General features: G+C 48.8%; 2 protein-coding genes across 6 annotated transcripts in view; one reads left to right on the top strand and one right to left on the bottom strand.

Moving 5' to 3' along the window:
* RHBDD1 (rhomboid domain containing 1) overlaps positions 1-6896 on the bottom strand; it is a 71164-nt gene extending 64268 nt beyond the window's left edge. For 2 of the 5 annotated variants that reach the window (XR_003088724.2, XM_014571942.3), the window contains exons 1-2: positions 5979-6617; positions 4058-4190 (exon numbers count right to left, since the gene is read on the bottom strand). Coding sequence is in view for 3 of the 5 variants with exons in the window: in XM_014571942.3 (XP_014427428.3) it covers positions 4058-4190; positions 5979-6411 (566 nt within the window). In the remaining 2 variants the exon portion in view is untranslated. The other 3 variants (XM_075937585.1, XM_075937586.1, XM_075937587.1) reach the window with 3 other exon arrangements.
* An 8915-nt stretch (positions 6897-15811) lies between these two features.
* LOC142830832 (uncharacterized) lies at positions 15812-21948 on the top strand. Its single transcript, XM_075938365.1, has 3 exons — positions 15812-16186; positions 16382-16755; positions 21913-21948. Exons 1-3 carry the CDS (start codon positions 15841-15843, stop codon positions 21946-21948), a joined length of 756 nt encoding a protein of 251 aa, XP_075794480.1. The 5' UTR covers positions 15812-15840.
* Positions 21949-27487: the final 5539 nt, after the last annotated feature.

Genomic DNA, 27487 nt, shown 5'->3' with positions numbered 1-27487 from the left:
CTTCCCAGGAGACCAGGGACACCCTGAGCAGACCAGGGACACCCGGAGCAAAGCCTTGGAGGCAGCGGGGTTCCGCGCCTCTGCTCCGGAGCAAAGCCTTGGAGGCGTGGGACCCCGCCGCCTCTGCGGCTTTGCTCGGGGTATCCCTGGTCTGCTGGGGACCCCCCCCCAGCAGACCAGGGACACCCGGAGCAGCTTTTCTCGACCCGGAGGACGCGGTGGCGGGACCACTGCGCGTCTTGGTGGTCCCGCCGCTCGCGAGTTCCGGAGCGAGAAAAGCCCCGTTCGTAAGTGCGGAAAGTCGGATCCGCGTAACTCGGGGACTGCCTGTATCCAACCTAGACCTCCCCTGCTGTAACTTGAGACCATTGCTCCTTATTCTGCCATCTGTCACTACTGTGAAAAGAGCCTCTCTCCATCCTCTTTGGACGCTCCCTTCAGGACGTTGAAGCTACTATCAAATCCCTCCTCACTCTTCTTCAGATTAAACAAACCCAAATCTATCAGTCCCTCCTCATAGGTCTCGTGCTCCAGCCACCTAATCATTTTGGTTGCCCTCCGCGTCCACATCCTTTCTATAGTGAGGGGCCCAGAACTGGACACAATACTCCAGATGTGGCTTCACGAGAGCTGAATAAAGGAGAATAATCATTTCTCTAGATCTGCTGGCAATGCTCCCCCTAATGCAACCTAATATGACCTTAACCTTCTTGGCTACAAGGGGAACTGTTGACTCATATCCAGCTTCTCATCCATTATAATCCCCAGCTCCTTTTCTGCAGAACTACTACTTAGCCTGTAGTAGTGTCGGTCCCCAGACTGTAACAGTGCTTGGGATTCTTCCATCCCAAGTGCAGGACTCTGCATTTGTCCTTGCTGAACCTCATCAGATTTCTTTTGGCCCAATCCTCCAATCTGTCCAGGTCACTCTGGACCATATCACTGCCCTCCAGCATATCTACCTCTCCCCCTAGCTTAGTATCATCTGCAAACTTGCTGAGGGTGCAATCCATCCCCTCATCTAGGTCATTAATAAAGACGTTGAACAAAACCGGTCCTAAAACCAATTCTTGGGGCACTCTGCTAGAAACCGACTGCCAACCTGACATCGAGCCATTGATCACAACCCGTTGGGCCCAACATTCTAGCCAGCTTTCTATCCATCTTACAGTCCATTTATCCAATTCATACTCCCTTAACTTGCTGGCAAGAATATTGTGGGAGACTGTATCAAAAGCTTTGCTAAAGTAGAGATATATCACATCCACTGGCTTCCCAATATCCACAGAGCCAATTACGTCATCATAGAACATAGTCAGATGGATCAGGCATGACTTGCCCTTCGTGAATCCATGTTGACTATTCCTGATCACTTCCCCTCTTCCAAGTGCTTCAAAATGGATTCCTTAAGGATCCCCTCCATGATTTTTCCAGGGACTGAGGTAAGGCTGGCCGGTCTGTAGTTCCCTGGATTGTCTGTCTTCCCTTTTTTAAAGATGGGCACTACATCTTGATATAGAATGTTGGTGTGAAGATTTTCTATGTCCACAGTGGCCAGGATGGTGTTTTCAGGAAGTTTACTGATGTTTTATAGTTTCCTCAGGAAGTCAGTGGTGTTTCGAAGATAGCTAGGAGTGCTGGCAGCATAGGGTCTGAGGAGAGTCAAGATAGCTAGATAATCCTGTTGTAAGTGTGCCAATGCTTGAGATGATGGGTCGTTCAAGATTTCTAGGTTTGTGTATCTTGGATAGCAGATAGAAAACTCCTGATCTGGAATTGGGGAGGGGGCAAGTTAGTATAAATTTGTCCCTGAGCAGCATGAGGGAATTCATGAACAGTTGTTTTAGGTTTTTTTGGAATTCTTTACCAAAGAATCACCTGGATCACAGGAGAGAAGCTTGTAGAATCTGGTGTTGGTGATTTGCCTGGTCACCTCCTGTTCATAATCTGTTTTGTTCATGATGACAACAGCGCCTCTTTTGTCAGCCTCTGATTATGATGTTAAAATTGGTTTTGAGGCTGTGCATAGCATTGCGTTCTGCATGATTGAGGTTATATGTTATATGATGTTGTTTGCTGACAATGTCAGCCCGTGCATGTTTGTAGGAGTCCACATAGAAGCCTTCCTCTTGTGGGATTAGTGCAAGGTCAATGTGATGTACATCGGTATGTTGGAAATATTCCTTTAGACAGAAGCAGCGAAAATAGGCTAGAAAATATTCCTCTAGGAAGGAACCTCAAGGGGCACTACTCTTCAAACAGAGATATTGAAGAGGGCACAAAGAGAGGCCTTGATGGACTTGTATCTCAGAAGGGGTATGTTTTATTTTGGCACACAGACTGTAAAAGACTTGGTTAGAGGGCTGAGTCACCAAAGAGCCTCAATAAACAAAGCAAAAATGCAGGCACATGCACTCAGTCAGGGCGGCGCTCACGAGAGATGAGTGCAACCCTGTTACAGAGCTACAGGAGTAAACATTAGACCCTTTTGAGATCAGCCCCCAGAAAAGAATTTGACACAGTGGGTAACAAAACTATTTTAATATTCAGCAATAGATTACAGGTGATCAGGAACCTGGATACTATCTTAGAGGCTAAGAGAGCAATGTGAGTAATACAGTGGTTTGAAATAGTACAATCATTTAGACGCAATGAAATATAATATAGTGCAATGATAAAATTTGGGTTTGTCACTTTCTAAACAGCTGTTGAACGGAGTAACTTGCCGGAGAGATCATGCTAATGAAGCGCGGAATATTTAAATCCCTGCTTCATTATCAATTTTGGTTGCCTACATTTGCATCCCTAGCTCGAACTAGGGAGCAAGTGTAGACGTACCCCTAGATGGGGGTTCATGGCACTAGTCAATAGTAGGGGTACTAAATGCCACAGGAATTTCAATATTACTAAGAGTGGAGATTTAAATTCTCAGTCTCCTCTTTTCCAGCTCAGGGAACTTTTCCTAGGCTATTGTTGTATTTGATCAGGGATTGTTTTGGTGTGTGCCATGTTTCTAATTGCCTCCTGAAACGCGATGGTGATCACAGACTAGTAATAAAACTTGGTGGATTTACCATTTTCCATTATGGTTAAGGAATTGTACAATACTCATTAACCCAATACTGCTGATCTATAACCAATTTTCTAGAAATCTGCCCAAAAGGAAGAGGAGGAAGATTCTAAACAAAGAGATGGATGGGTTGGGAGGAATGAGTACAGGATACAACGTGAGCAGTGAGGCTGTAGTTTAACTGGTATTAAGATGAAATGAGCTAGATGAGGGAGGAGAGGGGATTGGTACTAAAGAAGAACAGTTAAAAAGTAACAGAGGCATAAATATTGTTTTACCTACCAAGCCCCTTAGTGTGATATATCCCAATTTTTCATTCTAGCAAGGTGAGTGAGTGGGAAAAGGAAGAGTGTGCCCCCCTCTTTTTCCCAACTAATCTTTGTTCTTTTCAACCAACACACTTCTCAGAGACTCCCATGAGCAAGGTATTACATTTTTTAACTTTGACAAGTATGATCAACATACACAGTGTGGAGGAAAGAGATGTAGATTGCTACAAGTAACTCCACTATTTATTTTGAGTACTAGACATCACTGCTCATATGTCACAACATAAGCACCCCTAAATAGATCTAATTTTTAATGTGAACTAGGGATGTATAATTCTAGTCTATAGAATTAACCTATAAGCAAAATCTTATAGGTTAATTCTACAGACTACATGCATTTCCCCCCCACCCTTTGCCAGTAAATTTTTTAGCAGGCTGGCCAGCAGCCCAGATCAGTCCCGGCTTGCACTGGGTCCTGAACCTACCCCCGCTGCAGCTCTGCATTTAAAGTGTATTAGCAGCCAGGTAGGCAGACAGCCTGGCTCAGTTCCAGCTTGTGCCAGGTCCAGGAGCTCAGACCCCTCCCCCGCAGACAGGGGCTGCCTGGGGACTATAGAATAGTTGACTAATCTATAAGAATTCATAAGGTTAATCAACTATTAAATTAACTGATATTTAACATCTCTAATGTGAATTGAAAATGATTTAATGAACTTACCCTGCAGTACATAAATGAATGGCCACAAGCTCCAGCCAACAAGCATATTTGCTGGATACACGAATTCCCATGATGTTGCTAATCCTTCCTGGGTGGTGATGATTGCTAAGAACTTTCAAAGCAAATAATACTCCTAAAAATAAAACAAAAAAAACACCACCAAGAAAGAAATAGTTGAGTTCAGATAATGCGAAAAACTCCAAAACAAAAATAGCTGGTAACATCCAGTGCATTTTAAGGTATACTTAGTGCACTGAGAAATCAAACTGGCCAAAATAAATGACTGGGTCTGATTAACCAAAGATACTATAGAACGCTGAGTGGCCACAGTTGGTAAAAAAAAATCTGAGCAGCAGCAGAGACTAGCAAGTGAACCCTTGGTCAACAAATAAGTAGGAAGGGTTCTAGAGAAAACTGAGGTATTGGCTTATTTAATAAAAAGAGTGGTGTTTTTCCTCCATAGCCAGTAATTTTAAGTACTACATCTTCACTTTACTGTGACCCTCTTGTGAGAACAAAAATTACTTAACAACCCCAGGAGAGGGAACCAAAACCTGAGCCTACCCGAGTGCCAGGAGAGACCGAAGCTGGACTCTGAGGGTTTCAGATCCAGACAGGGTACCTGTAACCAGAACTCCATTGCCCAGGCTCAAGCCCTCAGGCTTTGGCGCCAGGAAGTGGGCTCAAGCTTTGGCTTCCATCTAGTGTTCCCTGTAAACTAAGTGCTTATGTGGGCTCCCAGGGGAAAATTCAAATTCTGGCCAGCTGATTAGCAGAGAGCGCCCCCAGTGCTCAGAGCCAGAAGCATGTGTTTTTACTGGGGTGTACATCTGCACATGCATTGGTGCACATGACCACATTTATTCCACAAATGGATGGAAAAACTTAATGGAAACATTGCTTCCATCCCAGGAAGCAGCAATTAGGCTTCAACTTTTATCTCAGGGCCCTAGCTAGCCAGTTCTGACAACCCCATTAAAATGGGCTCACAGCCCAGTCTAGGATCCTGACCCACAGTCTAAGAACCACTGATGTAAAAGCTAGTGGAGTTCTCTTTCTGCCCTGTGCTGAAAAAACAAGACCCCAAGAGTGTGAATGTTAAGATTACAGTATTCTTAAACCTTTTCCACAGTATTTGCTGTTGACCTTGTGCAGAAACTGTAAAATCTGTGTAGCCCAAGGTCTGGTGTGTTTCAGCAGCAGCCCTGGGAACTACAAGTTGTGGACTACAAACTGCGGCATGTTGGGAGAACTTCCTGGTTCCTGCCAGGATGTGCCCTCTGCCCCCAGCAGGGTCTCAGCAAGGACTGTGTTAGAAGCAGCACACAGGCTGCATACTGAGAGAAGGGGCTGCTGAACTGTTTTCCTTTTCTATGTTTTTTACAGAATAAAGCCTGTTCCTGGTGATTTGTCGGAATAGGCAGAGCACACCAACCAGCCTCAGGCCTACTCCCGCCCCCACAGTGATGTAAGAAGTCACAAGCTTCCCCTATCATGAATAACCTCACACTGGACTAGCCTACAGGAGGGGTTACGTTTGTATAACAGAAAAAGAAAACTACTCATTTTACAGTAACTGTAATTCTACAAAACATGTTGCTCATATATACTTCACTCTTGGTGTGCATGGACTACATGAATTCAACTTTGGAGTCTTTTGGCCAGCAGTGTACACTGAGGCTACAACTCTGTCCTTTGGGTCATCATGCCTCTACCCAGAAAATGAAAATTCAAGTGCATGCAGCATAGCAAGAGTGTAATATATATATACATTAACAAGCACGCAAAGAAATAGGGATGGACATTATCTGTTCTAATCCACGCTCATGATATATATCCCTTTTCTATATTAATATACTACTATATAGATTCTATACATGTGCATCGCAATAAATTAACCCATACCTCCTCCATGCCTTACCTGAAAAGCCTACAGCACAATTTACTCTGTAGGAAGGGTCATTCAGAAGTCCTGCAAGTGCAAATTCCAACACCATATACACAATGCCAATCAGCACTGAAAATACTGCAATTATATACCCAAAAAATAAGCTTCCAAGCTTACGTTCCAACTTTATCCCCTTCCAAAGCAAGGAGACCATATTAAAATATAAATGCCAATCATCTACATGATGAATTGGAGCAAGCAGCAAACGCTGCCAGTCTTTCTGGTAGTAACCTTGGTCTACACTGATACACACGTTTGGCAGTGGCTTCAGAGGTTTCAAAAACAGAAAAACATTCAGTCCTAGGGTCCCAAGTGTTACAGGTGGAATGTTTTCAAGCCCAACTTGAAATACTTGAGCAAGTAGCAATAAAAGACCAGCATCTACTGCTCTGCGATTTCGCTGCATAATCGCTTCTTATTCCGGGATATTAGAAGAGTGTTCCAATTTCCCATCTATTGTTGGAGTCCAGAAATACACACATGTAGGAAACTCTGAAAGAAAAAAAAAAACACGACAGTAAAACCTGTGTTACCCGGCTCGCCCGAGGATTGGGGCCAAGCGGTTCTCTAAACATCCCGTGCATGGGGGGAGGGGGCCAGGAGCCGTGCGGGACCTACGGGGCGGGGGCCGGGATGTGGCCTGCTTGGGGAGGGGGGGGCACGAATCACAGAGGGAGGGGCAGGAAGCGGCGGGGAGGGCGGAGATGGCAGGGGCGGCCTGCGGAGGGGGAGAGGACCGCGAGGGGGCTGACCTGCGTGGAGGTAGGAGGGGCGAGGGCGGGGGCCGGGCTGCGGCCTGGCGTCAGGTGGCTAGAGCGGCCGTTCGCCCCTCCCCCAGGTACGTGCTACACGCACGTCGGGCAGGGGCCGAAGGAGCGTCTGAGGCGCGGCCCCGGCTTAAAGCGCCAGTTTCCTTTTTTTTTTTTTAACTGTATATTAATGGAAATGGAATGATTTTATCTCTAACTCACCAATAGGAGTAGTCAAGCTCACTGGATGCTTTTTAAAAATACATGCACTGTTCAAATTCTGCTGATATTTATCAACTGTAATAGCTGCAGCCAGAAGAAAGACAAGAATACAATGTCCATGAACTAAGTTCAGGCACAAGTTTACCATGAACACGGGGTAGTGCTAGAATACAGACCTTATAGAATAGAGCCTTGCAAAGGTTTTCACAAAACACACCCAGGGAGGCGACAAAGGAGCCTGTGAAAACAACTGCAATTTGCATCTCACATCCCTATGTACGACTGTGTCGCGGATCTGTGTTGTTCAGGAATGTGCTAGCCACATTTCCACTGCCACTCTGATCCACTCACAACTCATGTGTGACCCCAAACTGTCATCAAAGAGTTGGAAACTTACTCTCCATGGCCTCAGCTTTCTAGCATTCCATTTTTTAGTTTTCCATGGCCCCAAGGCAGTCACAGTATTCGATTCTTATTCTATCTGCAATCCTCCTCCTACCTTTTCTTTCTAAATGTTACAGATATTCAAGAGACACCAAGAATGATAATCTAAATTACGATGTCAGTTTGCAATATGAAAAAATTCTGCTGCTATAGTAAAGTGTTCCACATAAGAACGTACTTAAAAAACTGTCACCATTAACATAGTTCTTGAAATAACCTTGTAGAGTGGTAAAAATATGTTTATATTTTCTCTAATATCAAACTTTTTTTAAAGCTATTGGAAAAATGAGCATAAAAGAACAATAGTACAAACAACTAGCAATTAAAATTCCACATAAGGATAGCCCATGGGAGAGATTCTTACCCCCTCTCTAGCTCATTTATATTAAACAAAATGATTTAAGAGATGTAAAGAGTCTATAACAGTGTTACTTAAATTGTATTCTGTGGCACTGAGGCAAAAGGCAATTGGAGGTGTGTCCTGAAGGAAAATGGCAGACCTTAAAGGGGCAGGTGACTTTTTTTTTTTTTTTTTTTCTCAATAACTTTCCACCGACCCTTTTTTGTCCTCAATAACATCCCCTCCGACCGTTCCCCCCCCCCCCCCCACACACACCTTTTTTTTTTTTTTGCTCAACAAAAAATCCTTGGTCCTCATAAATAAAAATTATGTTTTGGTACTCCTTGGTCTTAAAAAGTTTAAGAAACACTGATCTATAAAAACCCTGGGCATGGCTGGGGGAGAAGAGGAGAATTCTTCTAGCACAGTGACAGGATATCCTCTGAGGACTTTTGTAAGCTCTCATGTATATCAGTGTTCCCTCTAAACTGGGAGACAGCACAGCTTCACAGTTGATTAATCAGCTCTGTGCAGGGAGTCCTGATCCTCTCACCAATGGGGCAACTTAGAGGGAACACTTTAGGGCTGCAGATTCTGGATAGCAGAGCTGTCAATAAGCATATGCGGTCCGGCTGCTACAATTAAGACACAGAGGGGTAGCCGAGTTAGTCTGTAACAGGAAAAACTTAAAAAACAACAAATAGTCTAGTAGCACCTTAAAGACTAACAAAACATGTAGCTGGTATCATGATCTTTCATGGGCTGTCTAAATTATACTGAGGAGCACCCCAGAATCAAGCGGGCACAAGAGTGATTAAAAGCCATCCCTTTTCCCGCCTACTGGGATGTGTAATCTGCACAGCATCTCTAAGAGATGCAGCACAGAATTTCAACCCAATATATGTATTAATAATATTGCACCAGGAACAAAGATCTAATTCATCACCTCCAACTTTATCTTTCAAAATTACCTCATGACATTTCCATGCTTTCCAAATTTCTTATCTTCTCAACATAATACTCAAGCAGTTTTCCGCAGAAAATCCATTATTTTAGAAAAAGGAATATTTATATATGATATAAAAGTAGCAGTGGCTTATTTTGGTTTAGCTTAAGGCTGTATTATTAGAATTGGGAGCCTTAAAAAACTATTGTGATCGGACCTAGCACTTGATAATACTTTTGGAATTGTCAGAGATAAACCCTGTTTTCAACGCAGTATTTTTATTTTCCAAGAAGTTATCAGAAGTTATCGAGGTCATTTGAGAACTTATGGCTCCCTCTGATCCCAATATATTTGGATTCATAATGTAGTGACCTGACACAATATCCACAGTATTATCTGTAAGATATTTTAGTGTTTGTGGTTCAAGATTAGACATTTTACAGGACATAGTATATGTTTTGCCTCTTGTGGAGTCACTAAATGTTTCAGTTTCTTAAGCATCCATTTCTTACCTTAACATATTTCAATTTCCCTTAAGTGCAATCTCAGCTTCGAATTTCCTGGGTTTGTAACACTTGGGACTATATATATGTACAAGTTTACTTTTTGAAAAAACCCGTGCGTTACTAATACCGTTTAATCACGAATATAATGCACACTTTTTTCCAAGTTTTTTTGGGCAAAAGTTGGGGTGCGCATTATATACAGGAGTTATTGTTTAAAGTTTTATTTTGGCAGTTCCATGTCAGAAGATGATGAACCTCCGTTATGCCGATGCCACGCTAAGACAGCAGTAAACATGAAATCAACATCAACTGAAATGGCAGAGATTCCTAGAATGCTTTAAAATATTTAAAAACAATAAATAATATGAAATTTACATCTTACTTTTCATATGAAATAGTTTATAGTTAATTAATTGCTGACATTTATGAAAATAAGTTATAAACATGGACACCGGATGTAAAGTTGAATTTTATTCCCATAGACTAGCAATCATATAGACTTTCAAAAAAGTAAATAAATGAATAGTTCGAACATGCAAATATGGTAATAGTCAGTTTCATTGAGAGAACTTGATCTTCTACTCATCTTCGAAGCCCTCGAATTCACTGTTGTTAACATCTTTGTTGAACAGACGAGCAATATCTTCCAGGGTATAGCCCTCGACATCTTCATCCAGGTAATACAAGTCATTGTAGTCTTTGCCTAATTCGTCTTCGGCCGATTCATCATCACTCGGATTGAGTGCATCATCTGTCCACAGGGCATCATCCTCGCTGCCATCCATTGAATTAAAAATGCTGCATTTCAGAAACCTCTTCCTTATTATAGTGGGATCAAGTTGAAGCCAGACATCCACTATCCACTAGGTCACGTCTTGCAGCGTCGGTGTTCGCATACGTCCACCTGCAGTAAATGTATGTTCACCTTCCAACAACCAGATGTTCCATTTCCTGTCACGTCAAGCGGTTGCAACATTTTGGTCATTCCACCAGGAATAATTGCCAAGTCTGTTTTGTCATGCTGAAGCCTTTTCTTGATCGATGGCATCCGATGACAATGAAATGCATCCAAAACTATTACAGACCAATTTCTCATAAGTCCACCCGGCCGCTTCACCCAAACCATCTGTAGCCAATCAAGCATTACAGCTTCATCCACCCAGCCTTTAGGGTGAACACACACATGAACAGTCTTCGGGAATATAACATTTTTTGACGTTGTCTTGTGCTTAAAGACAATATAAGGCAGCAGCTTCGTTGCATCGGCCATGCAAGCAAGCATTACCATAAACTTCAACTTTTCATGCTCTGTGGGAGCAATTGAGACAATCCTGGCACCTTTCACTTCAAGCATTCTGTCGTAAGGATTATCGAAAGTTAAAGGTGTCTGGTCTGTGTTACCAATTAATGAAAGGTCATACTTGTGCTCCTTCTGTAGCTTTATGATAAACTTCTGGAACTGTAGTAATTTGGCGTGAGAGTCCACGGGTAGCTTCTGCGCGATTGCCATTCGTCATCAGACCGATAGGCCATGCCGATGCATGAACCGATTGCCCCAGCCATACAAAGCTTTAAACCTGGCTGTGTTAGCACACGTCTTCGCCATGGTCAAAGCCGTCACTCGAACCTCTGCAATGCTAACACCACCGCCTTGCTGTCGAAGCTCAGTAATCCACTCAAGTAGCTTGGCCTCCATCTCAGGATATGCAGTGCTTCAACCTCGCTCACCCATCTTCGTCCGAGGCAATGCTAGCAGGCGCTGTTTCCGCCATCTCCAAAGTCGAATGTTCGACCCTGCTATGCCATCAAATTCACAGCTGGCAGCTCTGTTGCCATGAGCCTCAGCGTAGCTAACTACCTTAAGTTTTTCAACTGCAGTGTAAGATCATTGACAACTCATGGTATCACTAAGAATCTATATTTTTCTAGGCCTATACGTAGGATTAAAATCAACCTAATTTAAAGGTAATAGAGTGTTGAAACGCCGCGTATTCTATAGTTGTACTCTCACATGAAATCAACCGGCAATAGAGGCAGGAAATATGACGCGCTGGCATACCATAGACTTGTAATCAAATAGATCATATTTAACGACGCCTTTGTATCTATGATGATGGGTATCATAAAATACATGTACAATGGGCAAAATCAGGGTGCACATTATATATAGGAGTATAGATTTTTTCATTATGATAAAATTCGAAGGTCAGGGTGCACATTATACATCGGTGAGCATTATATTCGAGATTTTACGGTACATACGCTGACCTTCACACAGATTTTTGCTTGGAATTTACTGAATAGTTTTCAATTATTAAAACATCATATACTGGCTGAATACAATACAGGTTGAACCTCTCTAGTCTTGTATGTAGGGGGTTTCTTTTATCTTATTAGATACTTTTCCCATTTAAGCTACTGATCACTTATCAGCAATTTGAGGAAGGAACCATCCTTTTGTCTGAGTTTGTACAACGCATAGAAGAGGGCCTCAATCTTAGTGAATACTATAATAATAATAATCTCTCTCTATATACAAAAAAGTTTTTCCTGATGAATGACAGAACGTTCTTGCTGGGCGGCAGACGGACATCATCATGTCATCAGCGTCAACAGGCTCTCTCAGCGAAGTGAAAGTGGCCCAAGAGAGAGGGGTAGTCGAGCATAGCAAGCAGAGGGCGCAGCCCCCTAGTAGCTATTAGGGATGTGACTGACTAGTCAACCATCCAATAAATAAATGCTTATCGGATAGTTGACATGCTAGTCGACTAGTTACTTTCCCCCCTTGCTGCCTCTGTCAGAAAGAGGAAGCGGGGGGGGGGGAGCGGGAAGGATAGGGTGTGGGGAAGAGGAGGGTGTGCTTTAAAGTAGCAGTGCCGCGTAGAGCACGGAGACAGACCCTAGGCTCCACGCGGTGCTGCTGTTTTGAAATGCCACATGCAGCCTTTCAAAGTGGCAGCATCACGTGGAGCCTGCTTTGAAACGCCGTGGGGAGAACAAGGCCAGGAGGGGACTGCCCCGCTGACCCCGTGCTCCCCGCAGTGCTTTTGCCTTTGCAGTGTAGCAACAGCCCTGAGGCTGTTGCTAACCTTCAAATGCGGAGGTGCCCTTATCGACTAATCGAAGAGTCAATGCAATTTGCTCAAATTGACTGTTTGATTAGCCAGTTAAGCAAAATGTTGCACCCCTACTAGCTATATATCCAAAAAAAATGTGTCATGCAAGAAGCTTCATAATTGGCCCCTTGAAACACACAAGACAGATTGCAAACACTTTCTAGAGAGCCTTTTGGAATGCCATTCATTTAACACACATAGTGCTTTTAACTGTCTGAAACATTCTTCCTCCAGCCTCCATTGTGTTTATTAAAAGGCTAGTGAGACTTGAAACAATGAAGGACTTATTGTGTTTTTCTCTAACGATTTCCAAAACATGCCACCGCCTCCAAACTGTACAAATTTTCAGAATAGGCCTTAACTAAACGTTTGTCTTTAAGATAGGCTGCCACGTGTCTGCATTTTTTGTCACCTACACAAAATAAATGTATGAACTAAACATTCTAGCCATTTGTTTTTGTTTGTTTTGCACTGATTCAGTAAAAAGCATTTAAGGATTTGTTTTTAACTTGAGTAACAGAACCCTTTTTGCCTCAGAAAAGCTATTTGCAGCCCATAGAATATTATTCCACAATTAATGGATTACCATTATTAAATTGCCTGTTAGTAACATTCCTTAAAATATTTGCATAGATAACCATTAAGAATTAATTCTGTTACTGCTGTGTTAATGACTTTCTCTCGAGGAATAGAGTGGATGACACTCTACATTAAAACCCCAGTTTCTGGAGAAAGGACTGACCTACAAATATCTAACAACAAGGACATGGACTCTGCTTAAGTGAAGTATTTTAAGGAAGCAAAAACTCAACTCTTGTCTTGGGTCTACATTCTATAAATAATGGAATAAGACATTTGTGGAGTATCCTTTCCCTTTACCATCATCCAGGATAGATACAGTAGACAAGATATGTCTCAGTACAGTCATATTTGAGGCTTTGGAATGGTTTCAGTAATTATAGAGGTGAGAGAACTTGAACCTGAGAAGAACAGTCATCAATCTTCTCTGAAAGAGCTAAAGGTACTGTAATAAGAGCAGCCTGGAGTCAGCAAAGTTAATTTGTCATGAGAATTTCTAGTTAGAACATGTGCAGTATCCACTTGTTATAACATCAGTGAACAAACAACCTTTGTAAATTATTTGAGTATTATCTACCTTAATGCTGAAGCAGAATTGAAGCAGAAATTCTGTGCAGAATAGAGGCATAAATTCTACAAAGGAAGATGCTGGTGGTCCAATAAGGCAGAAACTTTGAACAGTGTGTCAGGAAAATCTAATAATCTAGGGTGCTAAACCTGCAGGATAAAAACAAGCCATATGCTTCAAATAGTTTGCCCAACCTATAGGAACAATACAAGCATAGTTAAGGTGACATAACAGATGCACAAATGGAAGCGGGGTTTCCTGTTGCAGTAGAAACTAGGGATGTTAAATAACATTTAAAATGTGAACTGAGTCAATGCTAGATTTAACCCATTAATCCTGGAGCAGCCTCCTGCCCACAGCACAAGGGGCTGCAGCCAGGGAGTGGTGGGGACTGCTCTGGCTCCAGCCCCACCTGACGCGGGGGGAGAGCATGCTTTGGGGCTGCTCTGGCCCTGCTGCAGGAAACGGGATCTGCTCAAGCCCCACTTTGGCTGGGTGGGACTGCTCCGGTTCCGGCCACGGGACCCAGTTCCTACTATATATAAACTAAAGAGCTATAGTGGGGCTACAGAGCACCCCCCACTTACCAATTAGTTGAGGAGTCGATAGAAATTCCATCGACTTCTCAATTAGCTGATTAATCCCTAGCACAGATGTACCACTGCAACTGCGCCACTGTAAGGTCTCATGCATAGCCGCTCGATGCAAGTGGGATAGGTCTTTCCCACCCACCCTAATGAGAGGCAGTATCTGTGCCAGTAGGAGAGTATCTCCCACTGAAATAGCACCATCCATATCAGAGCTTTTGTCAGTGTAACTTCTGTTGGGCAGGGTCATGTTTCCTTATACCCTGGACTGACAAGAGTTTTGCCAATGAAAGTGCCAGTGTAGACAACTCCTAAAATTCTTTAACTTTAGCAGACAGCATTCCTACAAAATTTAGTACCTAAAAACTAATAATTTTAACCAGACAGCATGTCTTTAAACTAGCAAGCTGTGGTCTGAAATATGGGGATGAAAAATTCCTTATTTACAGCAAAGCAGCAATGCTAAGTGTTATGGTAACCATGTCAGGATTATTACTTATGGACACCTTGTTTCATAAGATATTAGCTGGGGTTCAGGGGAGAGCAACAAACAAATAAGAGGATTGTGACAGGATTGATCGCAGAGGTGTCTTTGGGGCTGTCACACAGTGTGCTGATCATGCCACTGAGCCCACCTACCTGCCCTCCGGGGTGTCCCACCACCCTACCGTGCTGGGCCAGAAGTTCTGTTCTCCCACAGCAAAGGCACAGAGTTGGGGATAACAGCCCTTCTGCAGAGCAACACAGATACTAAACCAGCTCAATTCTGCAAGGGCTTAACTATAGGCCAGTGTTTCTTAAACTGTGTTCCGAGGCACTCCAGTGTGCAGCAAGGCAGTTGGAGGTGTGCCATGGAGAACAGAGTTCAAAATGGCTGCCCTTAAAGGGACAGGCAACCTTTATTTTTGCTCAATAACTTTCCCCCCACCTCCCCAACCTTCTTCTTTTTTTTTTTTAACAAAAAATCCTTGGTGTTCCTCATAAAAAAACTATTGTTTGATGTTCCTCAGTCTTAAAAAGTTTAAGAAACACTGCTATAGGCCTTTACCTTTACCAAGAAAACAATCCTCAAGAGAGACCAAAACCCCTAATAAATCAGTCTTATTCTATATAAAATGTTCCACACAGAAAACTCAAAATGCTTGCTCTTTTCTATCTATGAAAGAGCACAGCTGTGGCTCTCCGGGTATGTCTACACTAGAAAGTTAGTTCGAACTAACGGACGTTAGTTCGAACTAACTTTCCTATGCGCTACACTAGCACTCCGTTAGTTCGAACTTAATTCGAACTAACGGAGCGCTTAGTTCGAACTAGGTAAACCTCATTTTACGAGGACTAACGCCTAGTTCGAACTAGCTAGTTCGAACTAAGGGCTGTGTAGCCCTTTAGTTCGAACTAGTGGGAGGCTAAGGCTTCCCAGGTTTCCCTGGTGGCCACTCTGGCCAACACCAGGGAAACTCTATTGCCCCCCTCCCGGCCCCGGAGCCCTTAAAGGGCCACGGGCTGGCTACTCACTTTGTGCCAGTTGCAAGGCTGCCAGCACCCGTGCCTGCACAGCCTGCACCTGCCACAGGATGAGCCAGCCATCCGAGGGCTCCCAGCCCTCCACTGCTCCCCACGACCAGCCTGGCGGCTCCCGGGAGCCTGCCCAGGGGCGCAAAAGGCGGGCGCCCGCCTGGTCAAGTGCGGAGATCGTGGACCTCATCGAGGTTTGGGGGGAAGCCTCAAATGTCCACGATCTCCGCACTAGCCACCGGAACGCGGCCGTCTATGGACGCATGGCTGCCAGCCTGGCCGCCAGGGGCCACCAGCACAGCCGGGAGCAGGTGCGCTGCAAGATTAAAGACTTGCGGCAGTCCTACTCCCGGGCCTGCCTGCCAGGGGCTGACCCGGAGGCCTGCCCCCACTTCCATGCCCTGGACCGCATCCTGGGGCCTCATGCCGTCCCTGCCCCCCGGGACGTGATTGACCCCGGGGCAGAGGGACCACTCCTGGACACCGAGAAGGAGGAAGAGGGCTCTGAGAGCCAGGAGCCTGCCGCCAGCCTTCCCAGGACCCGGGACCCCCGAGGCACCCCACAGAGCCGCTCGCCTGCATCATCAGAGGCCGGGGAGGCGTCCACCTGTGAGTACCCTCGTGTTCCCCTTATGTGTACGGGGGGCTGGGGCGAGAGGGAGCCCCGGGACCGTGCGCCTGGGCCTTGCCCACCACGGAGCAGCAGCTGGGGATCCTGCAGGGGCCCTGGCCTTGCAGAGGGGAGCTGGGTTTCACACACCTGGGCCCCTGGGGTAATTGACCGCTGGTCTTCTTGCACCACAGCTGCAGCACCGGGGCCTGCAGGGCGCACCACACCGCCTGCAGCAGCCGCCCGCGCCCGGGCAAGCAGGACAGCCAGGAACCAGGAGGACTACCAGAGGCGGCATCTCCGGTTCCTGGACCGACAGCTCCGTCTCCAGGACCACTGGGTCCAGGAGGACCTCAGGCTGCGCCAGAGGAGTCTGGAGGCCCTGGAGGAGCAGGGACGTGCCCTGCGAGGCCACCTCCAGAGCCTGCTGGACCGCTTTCCATTTCCTCCTCCCCCTGCTCCCCCTCTTGCTCCCCCTCTTGCTCCCCCTGCTCCCCCTCTTTCTCCCCCTCTTGCTCCCCCTGCTCCCCCTCTTGCTCCCCCTGCTCCTCCTGCTCCTCCTGCTTCCGCTCCTGCTTCCTCCACACCCCCTGTCCTCTCTGCCCCCCCCTCCAGAACCATTCCCCACCGACGCCCCCGGACCCGCAGTGTGGCGAGACGGGAGAGGCACCCAGACTCCCACCCCTGAGCTTTCCTTTCCCTTCCTCCCTTCCCTCCCCTCCCCTCCCCTTCCAGCTCCCTCGTCCCAGGTTTCCCCCTCCCTTCTCCCACCTTCATTCCTCCCTCCCCCACCCCAGTTCTCTGAAATAAACAGACGTTTTTGTTTGAAAAACAGGTGTCTTTATTGTACAGTAGATAGGGAGGGGAAAGGGGAAGGGGGGGGGGTAGGGTGGAAGAAGGCCCCGGTGGGGCATGCAGGGAGAGGTCAGTCCTCCTCCTCCTCCACCTGGAAGCTCTCCCGCAGGGCTTCCCGGATCCGGATGGCCCCCCGCTGGGCTTCCCGGACGGCGGCGGTGCGGGGCTGACCGTAGTGTCCAGCCATGCGGTCAGCCTCAGCCATCCAGGCTGGCAAGAAAGCCTCCCCCTTCCGCTCACACAAATTGTGGCGCACACAACATGCCGCCACCACGGGAGGGATGTTGTGCTCGGCCAGGTCCAGACGGGTGAGGAGGCATCGAAAGCGGGCTTTCAGTCGCCCGAAGGCCCCCTCCACCACGATGCGGGCCCTGCTCAGCCTGTTATTGAAGGCCTGGCGGGAGGGATTGAGGTGCCCCGTGTAGGGCTTCATGAGCCACGGCTGCAGTGGGTAGGCGGCATCCCCCACCAGGCACACGGGCATGTCCACGTCCCCGACCCTGATGTGGCGGTCGGGGAAGAAGGTCCCGTCCTGCAGCCGCTGGCACACGAAGGAGTTCCGGTACACCCGGGCGTCGTGTGCTTTGCCGGACCAGCCCACATTTATGTCCGTGAACTGTCCCCGGTGGTCACACACGGCCTGCAGGATGACGGAGAAGTACCCCTTGCGGTTCACGTACCGGGACGCCTGGTGTTCCGGGGCACGGATGGGGATGTGCGTCCCGTCGATGGCCCCCCCGCAGTTGGGGAAGCCGAGGGCGCCGAATCCCCGGATGACGGCATCCGGGTCGGCGAGGCGGACCACCCTGCGGAGCAGCACCCGGTTGATGGCCTTGACGACCTGCGGAGAGAGACACAGCAAAGCGTCAATCAGTGGGGCGCCCGGGTGGCTGGGAGCATTCATGCCCTGGCAGTGCCCCGCGCCCCACTCCCGGAAGCAACCCCCCTGGCGGCGTGTAGTACGGCCGGGACAGCCCGACCCCTCCGGTGCGGGGCGCCTTCGCCTCCTCCCGCCCCCCCCTTTGTCCCTGGGGCGGCCCATCCCCTCCTCGCAGCCCCCCTCCCCCCCGGCTCGGTGGCTGACGAGCGCCGTACCTGCATGAGCACTGCTCCGACAGTGGATCTCCCCACGCCGAACTGGTTCCCGACGGATCGGTAGCTGTCCGGCGTGGAGAGCTTCCAGAGGGCGATGGCCACCCGCTTCTGGAGGGGGATGGCGGGCCTCATGCGAGTGTCCCTTCTTTGCAGGGCAGGGGCGAGCCACTCGCAGAGCTCCAGGAAGGTGTCCCTCCTCATCCTAAAGTTCTGGGTCCACTGTCGGTCGTCCCAGTGCTCCAGGACGATGCGGTCCCACCAGTCGCTGCTGGTGTCCAGACGCCAGATGCGGCGGGGCACGCCGGTGCCGGGGCGCCGCCGCGGCTCCTCCACGGCCCCCAGGGCGGCCAGGCGGAGAGGCAGGGGGCTGACGTTCCCCAGGTGGTGCCAGGCAGCCTCGAGCCATTGCTGGCAGGCTTGCAGCAGCAAGTCCAGAACGTGCACCAGAAGGTGCAGGGCGAGCCGTGGCTCCATGTTGCCACCTGCGGCGGTCCCCCCCGAAGGGAAGCACCGACACAGACGGGCACAGAGACCGACGCTTTGCTGTCCCTCGGCGAGGTTGGCAAGCAAGCAGGAAAAGCTGAGAACCGGCTGTCCAGGGGGGGTCCCTTTAAGCACAAGCCTCAGATAGCCTCAGACAGCAGCCACACAAAGCAACTGCTGACCTGATGCCCTGCCAGAACCGGTTTCAGCTGCCCTTAAATGCCCCCCTGCGTCCAATCAGTGTGGACGCGCTAGTTCGAACTAGCAAAACGCTAGTTCGAACTAGTTTTTAGTTCTAGATGCGCTAGTTCGAACTAGCTTAGTTCGAATTAACTAATTCGAACTAAGTTAGTTCGAACTAGCGCTGTAGTGTAGACGTACCCTCCCTCAGTAGAACTTACACTGATCTTGATAACATAAATGTTTCATTCAGTATAAAAAGAAGAATTTAGGTGACTGCAAGTCAACACACACAGATCAAAGAGAGATACTAAGCCAAAATAAACAAAATATGTCAATTTAGCCAGATACATTAAGAAACCTTGTAAAATGAAAATTCTTACCCTAACAATAGTTCTAATCTAGTTTGTGCTGCTGTATTGTTTCTAATGTTGACAAACCCTTATACAGGCAGTCCCCGGGTTACGTACAAGATAGGGACTGTAGGTTTGTTCTTAAGTTGAATCTGTATGTAAGTCGGAACTGGCATCCAGATTCAGCCGCTGCTGAAACTGATCAGTTTCAACAGCGGCTGAATCTGGACAGTAGTTCCGACTTACATACAGATTCAACTTAAGAACCCCAGGCATCCCCAAGTCAGCTGCTGCTGAAACTGATCAGCAGCTGATTCCAGGAAGCCTGGGGCAGAGCAACTCTGCCTCGGGCTTCCTGTAGTCAGCCGCTGGTCAGTTTCAGCAGCGGCTGACTTGGGGACACCTGGGGCAGAGCAGCTCGGGTGCTGCTGGGTTGGTCCAGTAGCGCGGCCGCTCCTCGGCGCTACTGGACCAACCCAGCAGCACCCCAGCTGCTCTGCCCCAGGCGTCCTGATTCAGCCGCTGCTGAAACTGATCAGCAGCGGCTGAATCAGGACTCCTGGGGCAGAGCAGCTGGGGTGCTGCCGGGTTGGTCTAGTAGCGCCAAGGAGCAGTGCTGCGGGACTAACCGGCAGCGCCCCACCTGCTCTACCACAGGCCCCGGGCTTTGCTCCACGTCTCCCTGGTCTGCTGGGGGTGGGGGGGGGGCACTAGCTGCGTCCCCCCCCCCCCCCAGCAGACCAGGGAGACGCGGAGCAAAGCGGCGGAGGACCCGGGCCGGACCCGCGGCGCTTAGTTCGAACTAGGTAAACCTCATTCCACGAGGACTAAGCCTAGTTCGAACTTACTAGTTCGAATTAAGGGGAGTGTAGCCCCTTAATTCAAACTAGTGGGAGGCTAGTCCTCCCCAGGTTTCCCTGGTGGCCACTCTGGCCAACACCAGGGAAACTCTATTGCCCCCCTCCCGGCCCCGGACCCCTTAAAGGGGCACGGGCTGGCTACGATGCCCGTGCCAGGTGCAAGCCTGCCAGCACCCAGCCAGCAGACCCTGCACCTGGCACGAATCGAGCCACCCACCTGATGCCCCCCAGCCCTCCCCCTCTTCCCGGGACCAGGCTGGCGGCTCCCGGGAGCTTGCCCAGGACCGCAAGAGGCGGGCACCCGCCTAGTCCAGTGCAGACATCGTGGACCTTGTCATGATTATGAGGGTTAGCCAGCAGCCTGGGGATTAAGGGGTTAACTACACCTAGCCAGGTGGAGTGACCAGTAGGAATGTAGGAGGGAGTTTCAACCTGGGACAAAGGAATTTGGGTTTTTCCTTTGTCCTTTTGTCTCTCTCAGACAGCTCTCTCTCTCTCTCCAAGACACCATTCTTTATTTTCTGTAAGTAGGGCAAGGTTTAGGTAGTTTCGTTAGGCTTTATTGTTTTAAAGGTTGGGTATGGGATCTGATGTCTGGCACTGCTTAAAAGATGTTTTGGTTTTTCTAGGCCCATGGAGTTTTTCCATGAGTATATTTTGTTACCTTCCTATCTAGTCATTATACTTGCAACAGGAATATTGTTGTAATAATAAAAGTTCTTTCTTTTCTTTTTATTAACCTGGCAGTGGTTAATTGTGTGCCCTGATTTTTGTTTTAGGGGTAAGATTTCCCAAATGATCTTTCCCCTTATTTCTTTATCAACATTTGGGTGGTGGCAGCGGAAGTTTTATTCCCAAGATCTAGGTTTAGATAAGGCTTTGGGGTACACTTGCTGGCCCCCACTTCTGCATTTATCATGCCAGAGTGGGGAAGGAGCCATGACAGACCCGAAAGGGCGGGGGGTGGAGGGCGGGGGGGAGGGAGAGAGCATGTAACTCAGGCCACGTGTGCTGCACACTGCGTAGCATGAGGCAGCAAGCAGCACGTGCAACCACGTGCAGCCTGGTGACCAAGTGGCATGTGGCTGCAGCAGGGCACGCCTGGGACCGTGCTGCTCTCACACATTCAGCGGGACCAGGGGAAGGGTGGATGTCGGCTGGAACCGGCCAGGGCCCCAGGGACTCAGCCCAGAGCCCGCAGCTCCGCCAAGGGTGCAGCACGGAGAACGGCACACTGTCCCATGCCTCGCTGTGAGGCACAGCCAGCTGCTATTGGGTACACCGCAGCGTCACGGTCCTGTGACCGTGACCCCCACCGAGCCACTCGCCTGCTCCCGGTGCCTTGGCTGCCTCCCTGAGGGAAGTCCCCACTGTGGCCACACATGTCCCTGGGCTACCAGGCTTGCGGGAGGGATAGTGGGAGGGAGAAGGGCCCCTGAGTTTTGCTGCAAGGATGGAACATCCCCCCCACCCAGTCACTCTTCTGGTTCCATCCAGGAGATATCCCATGAGAGGGAATCTGAGAGCCCAGACCACCTCTGCCAGATGTGCTCCCAGGCACTGTGTGGGGATGCATCTCGCTCCCTGTCAAACACCAGTGATTAGCCCAAAGCTTTTCACAGTCTCCACCGGCAGGGAGTTCCACAGGTGAACGCAGCACAAGCACCCTCCCGCCCTCCACGGGGCCAGGATACAGATCGGTGCTTACAATACTGGAGGGGGGACCCTACTCCAGGGGCGGTCCTCCTTGCAAACATACAACACGGGGGCAGGAGGGGAACCGAGTGGGCCCAAGCCACACAACTGTGGGGTCACCTGGGCTCAGGGGTGGAGGGCATGCGGTGTGGGGACAGTGGACGGCCTGCCTGACTGACCCATCCTTTCTTCTCTTCCCTGCAGTGGGACCGAGCACAAGACCCTCGACTCCAGCAGTAGCGGCACCCCCAGCAGGCCAACCCCGGAGGCAAAGGCTCAGACCGAGGGACCAGCAGCTTCGCCAGCACGTCAACGCCGTGGAGGCAATCCAGGCCTCCATCGCAGAGTGGGTGCAGGGGGACCTGCAGTGGTGGCAGGAGGGCTGGGCTGCCTTCCTCGACAAGTGCCGAGGGATGCGCGCCACTATGGACACGCTGATGGCACATGTTGTGCATGCGATTCACTATGGCATGGGCGGAGTCCTGTCAGCCGACGGTCAGGGCAGTGTGTGTGTGTGTATGTTTCCGAGAAAAGGTTTAACGTCCGTGCCTTTACTGCTAGGACCGGGGTCCCATCGCAGAGGGTGGCCAGCAGGCCAACAGACGCCCCGTTATATAGGAAGAGCTTATTACATCTTAGATTTCAGCTGCTAGAATTTCATAATTCCTTCGCAGCGGGCAGCCTTGAGGAAAGACTGAAAGATGCCCCAGTGGATCCTGTCACCTGGGAGTGACACAGATCCAAACGCCCAAGCTCTTCCTATAACTGTCCCTTTAGACCGGCTGAAGTTCTTTTAAATTGTGCTTGGTTCTGTTACAGCAACTGAAGGAGGCAGGTTAAAGCTTAAACAGTTACAGGTTTATTGAGGAAGCTTATAAATCATATGGTTGCAATGGCTATTGTTCTATTTCTTAACTATTAGCAAAATATAGGTCTTAAAATGGTTACAAAGAAGATAAAAATAGAAAAATAGAAATAATGGTACCAAGTAACAGCTTACTCTTGCTATGTGTACACTTAAGACAGAAGACCACATCCAGGTACCATTTTTACCCCCTTCTGTGCCTCTCGACTCCAGCATGTCAGGCCAGGGCCGGTCCCTCAATTCCTAGGAAAGACGAAAATACGAGGTGGGCGTCCCCATAGAACCTCGGGAGGTCAAACACCTAACCCGACCAGCAGGTAGAGGGTAGAATGACACTCAAAGTGAGTGTGTGCTGGACCCATCTTTTATAATCATGAGGTCACGTATTTCTCTTTCTTATCTGTCATGCCAATTGATGCTGGTCTGTCTGCTGTGAGACCAGTTCTTACAAGGGAGTTGTGAACTTAATTTACACTTGTAAGAGAGAATTGAGATGATTAAATTTTGAAGTACTGGACATTGTTTTCTCAGTGGGAAATTCCTCTTCCTGGGACTGTGTGTTCGAATCAACATAGGTGCCAGCCGCAGCCTCGAGGCCAGCTTATTGACTTAGCTGCTCTCTATCCACATATCTGTGTTTCAGCTTCTCAGGATCAGATGAGCCAGCATAGACTATGCTGATATTATTGCTCCTTCTCTGCCCTGTGCTTCAGAGAGGCAAATAAGATGGATGATATGGGGTTAGTCTGTCTGGCCACAAGCCCAAGCCCCCGCCATCCCTCCCGTAGCACAGCCCATGCCTGCTCCTATCCCAGCTCCTGCCCCAGCTCCTGCCCCTGCCCACCTCCGCGTGCAGCCTGCCCAGCGTGGGCAGGCCGGCCCCTGGAGGAGCGCTCGCAGGGGCTGCCCGTCCCAGTAACTGCCCCCCCTCCCTGTCCCAGTTGAAGGTCTTCCCCCCCCCCCTTGTAAATAAACAGGTCTCTATTTTGCTGTTCATTCCTGTATTGGGTATTGTGTAACTCTAGTTAGTGTAAGAAATCATGTGAGATGCCAAGTAGCCACTTAACTTTAACATGGTTGCAAACTGTGCACAACAAAATCTGTACTCTATCACTGGGGGGCCCCTTCTTAAGTGGTCAGTGGTTTGTGGTGCATAAATAAATACTGAGACTTTTCAGTAAAATGTAAACCACAAACTATATTTACATAGCTAACAAACTAGCAAGAAGTTACAAGATGCACACTACAGATAATTAAACATAGTGTAGGCGCAGGGAGGACAATTGGGTAGTGTTGCTGGCCATCTCAATCCTTTGGTCCTTCCGGGCCTCAGGAGAGGAACAGCCAGGAGATCCCTTGACGGAAGATGACTGGAATCAGGTACGCTGACTTCAGCCTTCCGCACGAACCCCGAATCCTCGTGGCTGTTCTTCGGGACAGGTGATGGTGGCCTAAACCCTAGCCTAAGCTAAAAAGAAAAACCCTAACTAAGCCCGACGCACAGTCTCGATGATGGCCAATGTGCTTTGACCCGACGCTTTACAATTGGGGGAGAGGTAAGGGGAGCAGGTGGGGAAGGGTAGGGGATGGGCAGGAGTAGTCTGGGGAGACCCAGGCGACCCTACTACGGGGCTTGGGCAAACATGTCCACCAGGGCCTCTCTGATGCGCACTGCATCCTGGCTCGCCTGGCGGACGGCAGCTGTGTCGGGCTGTTCCAATGTCTGTGCCTCGGCTGCCATCCATGCAGGGAGGAAGGCCTCCCCACTGCGCTCCACAATGTTGTGGAGCACACAGCACACGGCCAGGACCTCCGTTGCATTCTGCTCACCCATCTCGAGACGGGTGAGCAAGCAACGGAAGCGGGCTTTTAAACGTCCAAAGGCCAGCTCCACTGGGTTTCGGGCCTGGTTGAGGCGGTCGTTGAACCGGGCCCGGTTCTGGTCCGGCTGCCCAGTGTAGGGCCGCATTAGCCAGGGCATCAGGGGGTAGGCGGTGTCCCCGACAACGCAGATGGGCATAGGCACATCCCCAACAGTCAAGTCCCGCCGGGGGAAGTAGGTGCCCGCCTCCAACCTGCGAAAGAGTCTAGAGTTCCGGAGGATGCGGGCGTCGTGTGCCCGGCCGGACCAGCCCCCGGAAATGTCCACGAAGCGGCCCCGGTGGTCCACGAGGGCCTGCAGAACAATGGAGCAGTACCCCTTGCAGTTTATGAAATGGCCCGCTCGATACTCCGGGGCCCGGATGGGGATGTGGGTGGCATCCAGGGCTCCCCCGCAGTTGGGGAACCCGAGGGCAGCGAAGCCGGCCATGGTATCATCCACGTCGCGTAGGCGGATGATTCGCGGGAGCAGGACGTCGTTGATGGCGTGGACGACCTGCAGAAGGGTGCAGAGAAACACAAGGGAACACATCACATATGGCAGGGGTGAGTGTGCACTCCCTTGGGCTCCCCACCCCCTTGATTCCCTCTGTCCTCGCCACACCCCTCCTCCCCCACCATCGGGCCTGTGCAAGGGAGGGACGGCCCAAACCCCTGGGCAACCCAGCCGGGAGTCTTGGCTGTCCCTGGGCCTGGAGTGCAGCACCCTCCCCCCATCCCACTCCCCCCGGGACTTACCTCCATGATGATCACTCCGACGGTTGATCTTCCCACCCCGAACTGCTGGGCCACTGAGCGGTAGCTGTCTGGTGTGGCCAGCTTCCAGAGCGCGATGGCGACCCTGTTCTTCATGGGGATGGGTGCCCGCAGCCGGGTGGTGGCTCTTTGCAGCGCGGGGGTGAGCCAGGTGCACAGCTGCAGGAAGGTTCGCTTTCTCATCTGGAAATTCCGGATCCACTGGTGGTCGTCCCATAGTCCGAGGACCACCCGGTCCCACCAGTCGGTGCTGCTCTCCAAACTCCAGACGGGCTTGTCTACGGTCGGGTGCTGATGCCACACGGTTGCCACAGCCTCCCTGGTGAGGGAGTCCAAGGCGATCTCTGCCTCCTGGTCCATGAACACCATGGCACCGGCCTGCAGCACGAGCCACAGCTACCTGTACAGCCCCAACAGGGGCCCGAGCAGGCACATGGCCACCCACGGCTCCATAGCAGACAGAGCAGGGCAGACAAAACAAAACTCAGGGAAAAGCAGTTGGGGGCCAAGGGTGGTGTCCCCAAAACTCAGAGGGCAACCACTGACCCTGCGAAGGGTGCCAGTCCCTGGCAGAGGCACCAAGGCACGGGAGCAGGAGACCAACAGCTGTCCGGCGAGACCCCTTTAAGCACGTGTCTGAACGGCGCTCTGGCCCCGCCCCCAGAAAGGTCTGGTGGCCTTTGCCCTCTTCAAAATGGCTCCGGGCTTCTGCTTTTCCGGAAAAGCGCGCCGCCAATTTAGACGCTCCTTTTCCGGAATAACTGAAAACGGAATAGTATTCCGTTTTCAGCATTTCCAGAAATTCATGACAGTGTAGACAAAGCCAATGAGAATAGAACAAGCAGAAAGCTCATCTTTCTGTTACAACTTCTGCTTTCATCTGGAAAAGAACTTGAGCCCTATAAATTGCAAAATTTCGGACATGCTTTTTTTCTATGATGAACCTTTCTTCTTCCTACAGTTTCTCTTGATTTCACAAAGCCAATAAATTGTGAAAGGACAGGAGGTATTCACCTTCTGGCTGGAAGGATCCTACATAATTTTTACCCCAAAAGTGATAGTTAAAATATCATCCTTACTGGTACCTATACATATTAAAAATGGGTGATAAAAATCCTTCTGAAAAATACTTCATGCATATCAGTAGCCAATTGTCTAAGGCTATATCTACACTACAATGATCTATCGGAAAAAGATATGCAAATTGCATGCCGCATCTACACTGGGCCATATTTCAGAAAAACCTCCTCTTTCGCAAGAGCCCTTCTTCCTCATGGAATGAGGAAGACAGGGCTTCTGAAAGAGCCTGTCTGCTCTACTGCAAAAAAAAAAAAAAAAAAAAAAAAAAAAAAAAGAGCGGAAGAGCAGATTCATTTCCTGGATATGGTGGAGTTTTTCAGCGATACCTCCAATGTCCTGGCAAAACCCCATAGTGTAGACATAGCCTAAGTTTAAGAATTCAACTATTTTAATTTTTTTTTTTTTACAGACAATAAAAAGCAATTAGAGCAACAAATTAAAGATGAACTGGACTGCAAGTTTAGTTATTCCTCATCATAGAACACATTTTTGAGTATTTACTAATGCCTAAAATAATAGTTTATCCTAGAAATGTTGACATTCTAATGCTTCAAATTTGTGACTATAAATCATATAAAATCCAGAAAAAATTGCATGTAAACAACTCTATTTTGCCTTAATTTATGTGGCACTTAAATTGGACCACCAGAGGAAAGACTGGCAAATTATAAACGTATGTCAGTAAAGCTATATGAAAATTGTATTCTGCCCTTCCAAAAAATCCCACAGCTCAGAAGACTGGCAGGAATAAAAGGGGCCGAATTCCTAGAAACGGGGCAGAAATCAAGTAAAAAGAGTTGAACTTGCCAAAACAAGCACATTTGGTATATTCTTCTCTTCCAAAAACAAGAAATGCCGAAAGAACAGGGAAGTTCCAGCTTCTGCCATCACTTAAGGACACTATTTTAAACTCTTGAATTATGGCACATTTATATCAGTTACCTCAATTCACGCTAATCCTATCTATTCTCTAACACTGCAGTGATGAGACAGAAATATACAGTTTTTAATATGCACCCTGATATTTAAGAATTGATAAGGGTTTCTATAATAGCATTATCTACTTTCCAGCCATCATAATTCAATTGTAAGTTTCATTAAAAAGGACCACAAATCTCTCATTCCTAACAATAATCAATACAATGCTTTGCTATACACAAAGGCTATGTCTACACTGGCCCCTTTTCCGAAAGGGGC

The sequence above is a fragment of the Pelodiscus sinensis genome, chromosome 10 (assembly GCF_049634645.1).
Source record: "Pelodiscus sinensis isolate JC-2024 chromosome 10, ASM4963464v1, whole genome shotgun sequence".
NCBI classification, from domain to species: domain Eukaryota; kingdom Metazoa; phylum Chordata; order Testudines; family Trionychidae; genus Pelodiscus; species Pelodiscus sinensis.
Note: the sequence above shows the minus strand (reverse complement) of the source record. Positions and strands in the feature narration are given on the sequence as shown.